At 45.5% G+C, this 12,713-nt stretch overlaps 1 protein-coding gene across 1 annotated transcript in view; it reads right to left on the bottom strand.

The window, feature by feature from the left end:
* The window catches only part of ptch1 (patched 1), a 51,705-nt gene extending 39,908 nt beyond the window's left edge, over positions 1-11,797 (bottom strand). The window contains 2 exon segments of the mRNA XM_051950866.1: positions 9,578-9,770; positions 11,193-11,797. Of these exon segments, the coding sequence (XP_051806826.1) occupies positions 9,578-9,770; positions 11,193-11,363 (364 nt within the window). The 5' untranslated portion in view covers positions 11,364-11,797.
* Positions 11,798-12,713: the final 916 nt, after the last annotated feature.

The following is a 12,713-nucleotide window of genomic DNA, read 5'->3' as shown; positions in this document are numbered from 1 at the left end:
GAGCTGTAGTGTGCTTTATCTTTGTAATTTAATCAAAATAGTGCTAGTGGCATGTAAAAAAAGCCATAATGAGGAACTGGGGGAAAACAGGACCACCAACTAAAGACCAAGGGTTGAAAATCATTGAGGAAATCTACATAATGGAAAAACTATCTCACAAACTGAGACTACAGGAAGCACAAATGGACAAAAAAGCGGACAGAATACAGGACTCGAAATGCCAACGCTGGAGGAGAACAAGGGAAAAACTATGATTAACTGGACTGAAGGATGATGTAGATGCTCTGTTACCACGCAGGCATTCAATTGTTGTTTGCTCATTTGTTTTTTTTATGTTTGTGTAACTATATAAAACCAATAAAAACTTGAGTGGAAGAAAAGTCACACTGCAGATTGATGAAGAATTTTTACAATGAATTTGAATACTTCTGCTGTCCCTAATGACATTAAATGTGACTTGCACTGATATTATTCTCCCGCTGCAGCAGCAGAAAGAGCCTGAGCTGCAATAGCCGTCGCATACACAGCATTAAAACTAGTGCAGGTGTGCACACAGCCGCAAATATGTGATGAAAGGCCTTACTGAGAGCCGAGACCCTATCTGACCCATGGTGAGCCCCCCTCCTTCACTGTCTTGCACTCCCCCTCTCGCACTCTTTTTCCCTCTCTCCTGTCAGCTTTCAAAGAGGGGGCTGCCACACAGAGGGAGGGTAAAACAAGCAAGGTAGAGAGTAACTATGAAAGAAGACGGGGAAAAATAAGAGGATGATGGAAAATAAAAAGGAAGAAATGATGCGAACAGAGAGTGGAAGTGCTGCGACGTGCAGCTGTGGCCGAGTGTCTCCTCTTGCAGGCGAACACACCCCCTCCAGCACCCCGACCCCTGACACAAATGTGACACCCCAGCTGCCAACCACTGCCCCCCTGAATCCCCACCCACACCACCAACCCTCAGCCCCCCCAACTACAACATTACCATATGTATGGCTCCCCTCGCCCCTGATTATGCTAATCACCTGTCCGGCCCCTGCAGCCCCTAAAATGGGTGTATTTAGCAGTCGGCTGGCTCCCAATGCAGCTTCCCCTGGGCCCGAGGTGTACATTCACACACTCCTCAATGGGCAGATTCTTCCACGTTGCTGCCTTCATTCAGGTCCCTCTCTCCCCTACCAACCCCCCAACGTCCACTCAAAAAAAAAATCCTATTCAATGCCAATGGATTCACAGAGCAATGGAAAGAGTAGTTGGAGAAGAAAACGCTGACAGAAAGTCTGTGTTTGTAGCATGTGCACTCATGTGTTCAGCAGTTGCAGTTCAATTAAATATGATGTATTAATGCAAGCAAGTGGACACATGAGATTTGATGCTACTGTCACTTTGAGTGACGCAAAAGCTGTAAAATCTGCAGGTATGGTGGACATTTTGGTGAGGTAAAGTAATTAATTAAACATTAATAAACTGAAAAAGCTTGTGACAACCGTTACGTCATCTGAAAATTGCCATGGATAAAAATAAAGGTGGAAAATCTCATCCTGTTTCTCTTGTCAGTGCCTGTCAAATTCAAGCCAGGTGAGCCCTCTCTCCCTGCTGCATTTACAGCCTTGTGATTGGCCCATAGCCCAGCCATAACAGACCGTGACATGAGCCTGAACAGCCAATCTCAGCCAGCCATCTCTTTGTCATTTCCTGCTCAGATGGCCCATGATTCCAGGTATCCCGAAATCACACATTCCAAGTGTGAAAAAGAAGACGCAGACAGAAACAGGGAGAGTGTGAATGGAGGAGAGAGAGAAGCCCAGAGACATCTGATTTTACTCCCAGGTGCTTCATTCATGTATGGAATTTCCATGGTTACCTTATCAGCCATTATTTATTATCAATATCTGTGCCCATACAATGCAGAAGAATCTGTGCCAACAACCAAATGTTTTTATTTTGCTTGGAGAGTGTGAACTTTTCTGGCCGCTTTCGGTCAGTGCTACAAACGTTAAACACAACACAGACACATTAAGACTTTTAAATGATTAAGATTAGCATGTTAGCAAACATGATTGCAGTTCTTGCTTCCTGACTTGAAGGTATTCAGACTCAAATTAGCCCCTGGCATTAAACAACCAAGGGGCTGTGCTGCTTTAGATACTGGTGGGACATGAAATATGATCCAGGAAGTCCAGTTTGGGTCACATTTTTAGCTTTAAAGCTTCTCAGACCAAAGCATTCAGCACAAAGGCTTATGATAGCGGACAATGATGGGCAATCGAGGCAGCAACTCTTTTATTCCAGCAGTGGTTGGGTCGTATAGATGGTGGTTACAAAGTAGGAATGTGCATTTACATGCATGTGATTGCCAGATGATGCTACATTACATTGTGGCAAAAGCAGAGCCACAATGTAATGGACTTGCATGAATTACAAAGCTATTTTTGTACTATAGCCAGTTTGAATATGATTCAAGTCCAATTTTCTCCTATCAGCTCTGTTTCAATGTCTACCAACTCCTGATAGATATAAGCATGTTCAACAGCTTTTCATTAATTTTCTGTCTACTGTTTGGTGCTAGGCTGTTTTATAATGCAAACAGTGGGAATCAGTTAAAAGAGCAAAGCTGCAGTTTGAAAAATGTAAAACAATGAGTTAGGATAATAGAATCTTGAAGGATTTGAAGGGAAGTTCAAAGCTGGGTGATTATTATCCGAGTTTGTAACTTTGAGCATCCATTTTTGAAATACGCATCGTCTTTTGGTGCATTGTCAGAACAAAAATATGCATTAAACGAATCTATGATGCCTAACTGAGTACAAATAGAAACACCCACCTTAACAAACACAGTAACTTAAATATAGGACAGGGTGTGCAGACAGCTGCTTTTCCCACTTTGGAAAGTTGGATGTTAACGTTCAAACAGAAAACTAGGGGACAATGCAAGAAAAAAATGACTCCCATCAAGCCTTGCTGCACACAATAACACCCAGCCTGTTGTGTTGGGTCACCAGCGGCCCCGATGTCCTAATGTTTCCGTCAGACTTGCAGGGAGGTCTCAGTACAAGAGACTATTTCCCTCTGACGCATACCGACTCAATCTGGAGCTCCAAACCTCTCAATCATCTGTGAGAGGAAACGCTATCTCGGTATCTTTATGCCTCGCGTGTGCATATGTGGTACTTGTGTAATTGCTATCGCTGCCAGATTCTATGACGACGTGCGGCAGGAATTGCAATGAACTATACGGCTACGTATGTAAATGCGGTGTGCCAGAGGGGATGAAAAAATTCCGAAGACGCACACACACACACACGCACGCACTATGTTTGCAAGAAAATTTCTCCACTCTACAGTCTGAGAAGCATCAATCCACACCCCAATCTCTCTCCTAGTGTACGGTAGGCACCGCAGCCAAAACACAAACACACTACTGCTACTATACTCCTGCTTCTTCCCCTCACTCTTTCTCCCCTTCCAACACACACACACACACACACACACACACACACACACACACACACACACTCTGCTGTTTTGTACTTTCTCCACCCTTCTGGCAGTCAGCGCTGCAAGGGAGGGAAGAGAGGAAAGGGGAAGAGGGAGGGATGGGAGGGGAGGGAAGGGAAAGGGAAGGAGGGAGGCCAGACCACCCTGCTCTCATGGCAGGGCTGAGTGTTTACATTGCCGTGGCTCACTCTGTAATACATCTGGCATTCTGAGGCCACTCTCTCCAGCCAGGAACGGGGGAGTGGTGGTGGTGGGGTAGGCAGGAGAAGGGGAGGTATAGAGAGAGACCTTTCTGGCAGAGAGGAAAAGAGAGGGATAGAGAAGAGAGAGAGAGAGAGAGAGAGAGAGAGAGAGAGAGAGCGAGAGAGCGAGGGAAGGAGGTAGAAGCTGGGGGGGAGGGAGGGTAATTCTCTCCACAGTCTCCTGTGGTCGGTCATTCGCAGGGCTCTGGTTTTTGAATAAGAGCGCCTGAAAGAATGCAAAATGTAAACAGAGAGCTTGGAGGCATCTCAGGATGTTGTTTGTGAATGGGAGCAGCGTGCGCACACACACGCTCACACAGGGATGTAGTTAATGAGCGACTTTTTAAATTTTATTTCATATTTACTTTCGCCAGGTAGGCCTAATATACACAAACTGTTTTCAAATGCTGGAGAGCGAGCTTGAGAAAACAGCGCTGTAAGTCTGTGTACAGTACCAGAGGCGCAATGTTTCCCCACACTAAATCCCTCACCAGCTCGCCTGCACTTTTCATCAACTCGTAAAGTTTAACACAACACTGCTGGAATGTTATTCCTTATACAGAGGTTTAATCCTGTTTGTAGTGAACTGATGAACACAAACTTAATTGAGTCCAGTTTGCAGCGAGCGTGCACGCGTGTGAGAGCGGCAAACACATGAAGACAGAAAAGAGAGATGACTCCATGCGAGCGTATTCTGTGCTAACTAGGAAAAAAGTACTGGGTGTGGGTGCGTTTGTGTGTTTGATTGCTCGCGGCTGCTGAATGAAAGCTGCTGGAGATAAAGTGTGAGGGACAGATTGAAAGAAAGAAAGAATTAAAAAAGAGAAAAAGAGCGGCAATAGAGGAAAACAGATGGGCAAAGAGGGGAAAATAGCAAAAAAAAAAAAAACATCGCCTGCCATGCCATCCCTGGTCAACCACCTACTCATTCACAGAACCAAAACTCCAAAGCCTCTCTTCATATGAAAAACTGTGTGTGTGTGTGTGTACACATGCATCCATGCATGTATCAGTGCTCCCATACACATCAAAAGCCGAATAATTCAATCATGCAAACCACAATCTTCTCAGTGGAGACGCCACATTCAGGGCACTCCTCCTCCTCCTCCTCTTCCTCCTCGTCCACAAGAAAGGATGTCAAGGCTTCTTCCGCATGCACTCAACATTATACTGCTCGCTTCTCCACTGCCATTACCAGCAAATCAACAAAACAACCACCGACTCTGTCAACTCAACTCTTAATCACACTAGATACAAAACAGACATACTAGATGGGGAGGGAGCTGCTTAAAAAAAAAAAAAAAAACATTTGGTCCTATCAGAGAATTCTGAGACCTTAAATCAGACTCAGGATGCACAAACATAAATACATAAATTTGGCACCATTTTAACTGTTACCATATTGACTCAGAAATCTGCTGCAGGCCCAAAAAACACACCATTATGTAGGACACTGAATATTAAAAACTCTACAGAATAACTTTAAATGTGCCTCTTTTTCCCCTCATGTTTTACAGCATCAAAGCACAAGTAATGACAAACACTGAAGTTTAAATTGTTATACAGTAATTCAGAGATTAAATCAAAATATATCTCAGATTCACTGCCCTCTGCTGGAGAATAGATGTCAAAAGGTTAACCAAAAATCCATAAACTGAAATACTGAAACAATAAGAAAACAATGCATTCTCTCTAGCCAGCATCTGGCTCATGAGATGCACTCAGAGTACACCAATGCACACACACGGACATACACTGGACACAAACGGCGGCTGGTGACAGCTGCGACTTCTGCTGCATTTCTACCACATCCCCCCCACCCCCCACCGTCACCCCCTTCCACCCCGCTCCCTGATGCTGTGAGTCCTCACTCTGCACCCAGGCCACAGGGTGAGTATCAGGTGAGGTTTTAAATAGCGGGGGCCTCTAAGAGATGACCTCAGGGTCTCAGGGGTCTACCCCTGTGGCCCCTGGCCTCTACACTTATGCCCCTCCCTCACCTCCAAGCAAAGCACTCCGGGACCAAGAGCCTCCCCTCAGTCTGTAGCCTTGAGACTACAACCGTAACCCCCCATGCCCCGCTTCAGGCCATAAATCTGGGGACCATAAACTCATTTCAACTTGAATCGCTCGTACATATCTCTGCAGAGCTCAACTCCAAGTCCATGTACGATGAAAACAAAGTACATCCTCTCTTTAGTGTAGGCTAAATCTTCAGGCTAACCACAACTCAGCCCAGATTACAGTACAGCTCCGGGTCATCTGCTTCACCCCTGGTTTCAACTTCAACCCTTGTCCAGAGCTCAAAGCTTCAAAAGCCCCATTTCCAAACCTTCTCCTCCTTTTTTACCTTCTCTCCCCCATCAGCATAGTCCCATAATCTGCAGCCCCTCTCCCTCAGCACAGAAACAAAGTGAAAGCGTGAGGGGCTGTCCTACAGGAAGGCCAATGTTTATGTGATACTGTTTTAATTAGAGGCAGGCAGTGCTCCTATTTTCTTTACAATTTGGCCTGTGTTTGCCTTAAGCTAGAATGCCAAGGGATGGCTCCTTTTTCCATTTGTAGCCATGAGGAAGTGAAAAGGGGTCTTATTCCTCTCTTCTACGTCCCTGCTCCCCGAATGTGGCTTACACTTAATCACCGCAAGATCATCTAGAATCATCTGCAATTTGAAATTGAGGATGTATCTAAAGTCAAACAAGCCAAAAGGCATGAGTTCGGACATTGAGGGAAGCACAGAGAGGGCCTCGAGCCACATTTGTGTGTTGGGAAGATCAAGATAGGATGCCACAATACTACAACTTCCGGTTTGAACTAATCATTTCCTCTGAGCGCCACTGTGGATATAAACACAGAGTTGGTCTGCAGTGAGGATGCCCTGAATACACGCCACTGCCACTTTTATGTTTCTCGGAAGGGAAGCTTTAAAAAAATGTTATTATCATTCCCCTGTCTGGCTAGCAACGCACAAACCCCCATAGATCCTCGGAGGTTTGACACAATCGCCTCTTTGTGCGAGCATGCGTCTCGCTCCCAATTGGTCTCTGTCACTTTGTCTAATAAACAGAACTTCCTGTGTCTGAGTATTTATAAACAGTGCTGAGTGAGCACTGTGTGAGAAGAGACAATCCCTGTGAAAGCTGCGGCACGTGACAGCGTGTAGAATAAACACACTGGCCAGCTCCGGTGCAGAGCTAATGGTGGTCCTCTGCAGACCTCAGCTGCTTTTTGGCACCACCAGAAAGCAGGTGACGAGAGACACGACGCGAGATCACAAAACGTAAACGCAGCTCCGGCCAATTCCACAGCAACCGATAGATCTAATATGAGCCGGCTGTATTGTATGTGTGCGTGCATCCACAGGCCACACAGCTTCCAGGCAGGGTCGTCCACGGGTCGCCTGCGGAGGGCAGATCCAAATGAAACATAAACAGCCGCTCTGTCCTCTCCTCCTCTCTCCTCTTTTTCCTCTCGGACGATGGGCTAGTCCCCCAGCACGGCCCAACACAGCGTTCCACGGTCCAGGCAGAACTAATCTATCCCTCAGCTGTGCAGTCTAATCTAAACAAACAGATCTCTCCCTACCAACATCTGGAACCCCTCACGTACCGGGACCTAGGAAACCACCGCAGCCCTGTCTCTGAGACGGTGTCTGTGTGTGTAGGAGCAGGTCTCTGTGTATCCCTGTGAGTCAGTATGAGGCCAAGCTGTGGATGTCTAGCAGAGGCCACAAACACTGCACGGGTGTCAGCCAGGTTCACCCTAAAACTAGTTTCTGCTGTCAATGCCAAAACCACACGGTTAAACATGAAACACAAAAGAGTGGAAAAAGGCCCAAATAAAAAGCAAAGACTGTTTAGAATGATGAATTTAGAACATTCTGAATTTGATGTAACATTCTGAATTTCTGTCAACTGCACACTAGGGCAGGTGGATACTTAAAACATCTCAGAATAGTGACAAACACAAATCACAGAGTCTGTACTGATAAGATATTAGGTCTGATGAATGCAACAAAACTGTTTTCAAAATCAGGAAAGTCAGAGAAATCCACACATCCTCACATTTGACAAACTGCAGCAGGACATTTTTGCTACTCAATAAACAAAAGTCCATCCAAACTATGTATTCCTGTATCAGACATTCACCACCTGTTGATTTAAAATGTGGCTGTAAACGGTTTGCTAGCCGTCTGCTTAATGAAGCAGCTGTTAGACGCTCTTGTTGCAATGTAAATCGTTGGCAAAAAGTTTTTCCAAAGTGCCAAAAGGTATCAACACCTCAAAACTAAAAAAAAAACTATTGCAACTGAATACACTTATGGACTGTCCTTTCACATGTTTAGTATGCTCTAAATAGTAAGTTTTCCAGTTGGTTTTTGAAGCGCTGCAGTGTTAGAAGGATGAGAAAATACTGAGAAAATGTGTTTAAAAGTTACCAGGCCCAAAGTGACGTCCTTCAATTTCTTGTTGAGTTTTCTGCTAAAAATCCCAAAAATATTTAGTTTGAAATTAACTGAAAAGGGGAAAACCAGATGGGTCATCATCAAAAAGGCGACTGATCTCAGCAAATGTTTGCTTACTTTATTTAATAAACGGTGATGAATCATCAGCAGTTATTTCTCTGTTCTGATCAGTTTCCACAGCAAAGCAGCAAAGGATGCCTTGATGAGTCTGTGGTATTGTTCAGTTTCTTACGGTGGCCCTCGCTGTAGTGTCCATGACCGTGGTCTGGCATGTGAAAAGGGTGTGAAAACAGAGTGATCCTCTGAGCACAATCATGAGTCCTGTGCTGAAGAGTCTCCCCTCTGCCTAAACTGCTGCCAACTGCGCCTGCGCCACAGATTAGAAGAACACGCTGTCTGTCAGACCCCTGCAGCAGCACGCAAGGAGAGAACAGCCAACCCGGGGAGGAGGTGGGGTGTTTGATCTGTACGGGAATCAGTCTGCTTTAAAGCTTGATCTCATGAACTGTACATTTTTTTCCCAGTTTTAAGGTGGAGAATCAAAAAGTGGAGAAAGCAAACAAGGCAACACAATCTTAACACATCTATGTGAAAATAAGATTTTGCTTCCTCTTTCTAAAGCCAAAGAAAAAATTGCTCGATTCAATTCCTCAACTGCACAATCTGCTCCTCCATTCATGACTCCTACAGCCGACTCCAGCCATAAGTGCAGGAATGTGGATCAAAGGGAAGGAAAAAAGCTCAGCCCCTTCCCTTTACCCCCCCCAAGCACCACCCATATGCAGTCTCCTTCTTCCTTTTAAATGTTCATTCTTGGTAAGTTGTTTCTGAAAAAAAAACAAACTAAAAATAAGAAGAAAAAAGAAAAGAAACACACAAGTGGGCCATCCACCCCACAAACACGAGTTCCTGTCCTCACTCCGCTTTTTCCCTGCAGCCGGAGACAAATCTTTTTGGAAAGTTGAGAGCTGTCCAAAACGGGACCACACACAGTCTCTGAGCCTTCAACTGCTGGGGGCAGGCAGACACACACTCACTCACACACTCTCACAAAATGGCGGCTTTGACAAAAATTTCCTCTACCCCAAAAGCTGCTTATGAACTTAATTACAACCTTATTCATGGGCGCAGTTACAGTCACCTCGTGCGCGTCTTTTGGTGCATTTGAATGGCAAACTGAGAAGCTAGTGCGAGTACGTTCGGAAATATAAAATTATTTTCAAGTTTCTCTTGGCCACTTGCCAGGACCTAAACAATAAACAATCCCCAGAGCTTGTGTAGTACCAGCAAACCATCCCACAACCTTCTAAACATGACAATACATAGATTCATGCAAGAGAAACAGGGAAATTGCATGAAATAATAAATCAAAGTGTCTTACCTTCCACCCAGAGTTTCTCCACGTCCGTTTCCAAATTAGCTGCCCTTAAGCCCACAGCAAAAGCTCCAAAAATCATGAGGCCCACAACCAAAAACTTTCCGCAGTTCTTTTGTATGTAACAGCCCAGCCTAAATAAAAGTCTCTGGAACTTCGCTCTCAGCCACAGAGGTGCTTTCCTCCCAGTCGCCTTCCCCTGCGATAAGACAAGAGTTGTGATGTTACTGTCAGTCAAAACACAAAAACACTTGCACTTACCTGGGCAGGTGAGGCTGTAGGGTTCAAGGGAGAAGGTTTAATGCTGAACATGCAGTGAAATGAAAAGCACTGGCGGTCGCATGTGAAAGAGTCTTCCTGTATTTACACTGCAGGCCCCTATGTGACCCATTAAACCACATCTGAGACTACTGTGATTTACTGCAAGGCTCCAAATACATCTGTAATGAAGGATCTGAGTGACACAAGAGTTGCGATCAAAATAATAAAACACACCAGCCGTCTCGCTCTGCTAACCTCTCAAACCCACACATCTGCCGGGGACCGCCTGGAAACCCACCGAGGACTCCCCAGAGCGAGAGCCGCCAGTTCTGTCATATCAGTAACAGGTATAAAATGTAACCTTAGCATGATACACGCAAAGGAAAGATACCTTCACTGACACAGTCTGGCTCAACTCTGGTGTTTCACAGTGATGAGTTATGAAGAAGCTGATCCAAAAAAAAGAAAAAGTGACATGTTTTGCTCCAAAATATGGTTTGCAGCTGGACCTCCGGAGAAGATGGAGGTAAATAAAAAGGGAGATGACTGTCAAACTACAATTACACGCATGGTGGGTGTTTGATGAGTCTTCTCTGTGTGCTTGGATGACACTTTTGGATAGTTTCATGACACAAAATAGCCTAAAAGCTTGTCGATGCACAACACATACCACAAAAAAGCAACATATTCAGGGAGCAGTGCAATTTGTCAGTACAGTGGCCCACACTGCACACATCAACCTGTGATATTAAATACCCTGAAAGGTTGCATGTGGTAAAAGCCACAAATACCACCAACACCACACACACTCCCCCGTCCTGCAGCCCGTGTGTTCCGGCCTGCGTGGGGAGTGGAGGAGCCATCACAGGGGGACTCAATATTTGTGAACGGAAGAGGGCAGCCACATGGATTTTTTTTCACCTCCTACTTTTACGCGAGTCACACAAGGTTAGATACTGTCACACAAACATCCAAACCAAGACACCAAAGCTTCCTCTGAGGGAGAAATCCGGCTGGATGTTATGAAACAGCCCGTGCTGGTTGGTGACTGTGGATGGAAGCTGCATGTTTTGTCTCAGACCGTTAGTTTGGAGATGCGTAAGGAACAATCGGGCGGCTGTGTTGGGAAATATCAACCTACAACTTGCCTCACATCCCCAAAAACAGACACTGGCTGTCTTGGATGGGGGTGATTATGGCAGGAAATAACAGAAAACCGCTCTGCAACCTTGCGTCCCCCCTGCCCCAGCCCAGTCCCGTTACCTAGCAGCGACTGGACATAGTTTGGTCACTTTTCTCGGCGACTACAATGAAAGCAGGACCACAAAGCTCAATGCCGGTTAAGATGAGAAATAAGCACCTCTGTGATTTGCTCCAAAGCAAAGCCCGCATCGCAGTAGCTCGGCCGCTGCAAATACTCCAAATCCAGCGGTGTGCTGCGGGTATAGTCCCCCCTGTTCCTCCGCGTTATCCTCGGCCGATCGGGGTCTCTGTTTTCCTGCTCGGAGGGCGCATTAGCAGCCGAGGCCATGTTGCGGGGACTGCGAGATGGTTACCGTTTTCCACTTTATAGTGTTTCCCCGAAAGCGTGTAGCGATATCCCAAGGCAACAGAGTTTCACTCTCGGAGATCTCACATCCGTGAAGTAGGACTTCATACTCCTGTTGGAGACGGCGAGTCAAAGTCTGCGCCTTCCATCCCAACATTTCGTGATCCGGAGGTCTCCGCCGCTTTCACCGCATTCACCGTGTCTCTTAAAAAAGATAAGTTTCTCTCAAAAAGCGAGGCGTGCAAAGTGATTCCCATACACAAGTCGTCGGGTAAGAAACCTCGATGGTCGTAGCATTCTGGTGAGATCTATGTGGTCTTCCCCTGGGCCGCGCGTCACGGCCAACTCTGAGATTCAATAGAAGAGGAGAAAAAGACCTCTCTCCATTTGGAGGCAGAGAAGGAGGAGGGGTGAAAGGAGGAAAAAAAGACTCGAGATCCCGCCTCTGGGGCTGTCAGATCGCAGGACTTTCTTGCATCTGATTGGTTCCAGAAGGGCAAAAATTACTCAGCAAACACGACTATTATTAGCTGCTTAGCAACAGCTCACTAAAGTAGAGAGACCACCCAGGCAGACAGACCTCATGTGTGCATCTCCAACTTCAGGGGCGGCTCGCTAAGAGCCGAACCCCTCGGTGCGTTTGGGTTTCCACACCGCGTTCCGTCGCTCGAAAGAAGCGTTTCCCGGAGAGGAGCTGCAGTCTGCGGCGAAGTAGCCGCTCTGTGCGTCGGAAGGTTACCGAGAAATGCGAGAAGTGAAGTTTTTTAACTTTGTTTTTTTTCTACCACCACCACGATGGTGGTAGTTGAGCCTCAAATTACAGTGGTTCAAGGGGAGGGCCTTCAGTAGACTATATGTCGTTACATGTCAGCTCCACTGAAGCACACAGGCTGGTGTTTAGAGTTTGAAAAGTGTAATCCTGTGCCATTTATTACAGAAAATAATAGGGATACAGTAAAGTATTAATATTGTGGCTTCGAGGACCAAACACGACTGTAGCATTATGTCCTTCTCCAAACACACCTCACTCTCAAGATAACATAGTATTTTTGACAAAACTCTTAAATAACTGGCTAAAATAATGCACCTTGAAAATTACAGTGTTAAAAAGATTTGTGACTTATGCGCAATTACGCATGGGAATACTTATTCATCATTATATTTTTTTAGTATCCACCCTCATATTTTCTGGTGTTACAATAACACAGTATCTAAATCAAAGTCAGTAACCTTATATTTCACATCCAGCTGCTTAGACAAATGCTTGAAAGGTAATTTTTTTACGCATTTGGAGTTAATATCTGACGATGCCCTTTTACGCACCTGTTACCA

This window comes from Acanthochromis polyacanthus, chromosome 7 (genome assembly GCF_021347895.1).
Source record: "Acanthochromis polyacanthus isolate Apoly-LR-REF ecotype Palm Island chromosome 7, KAUST_Apoly_ChrSc, whole genome shotgun sequence".
NCBI lineage: Eukaryota > Metazoa > Chordata > Actinopteri > Pomacentridae > Acanthochromis > Acanthochromis polyacanthus.
Note: the sequence above shows the minus strand (reverse complement) of the source record. Positions and strands in the feature narration are given on the sequence as shown.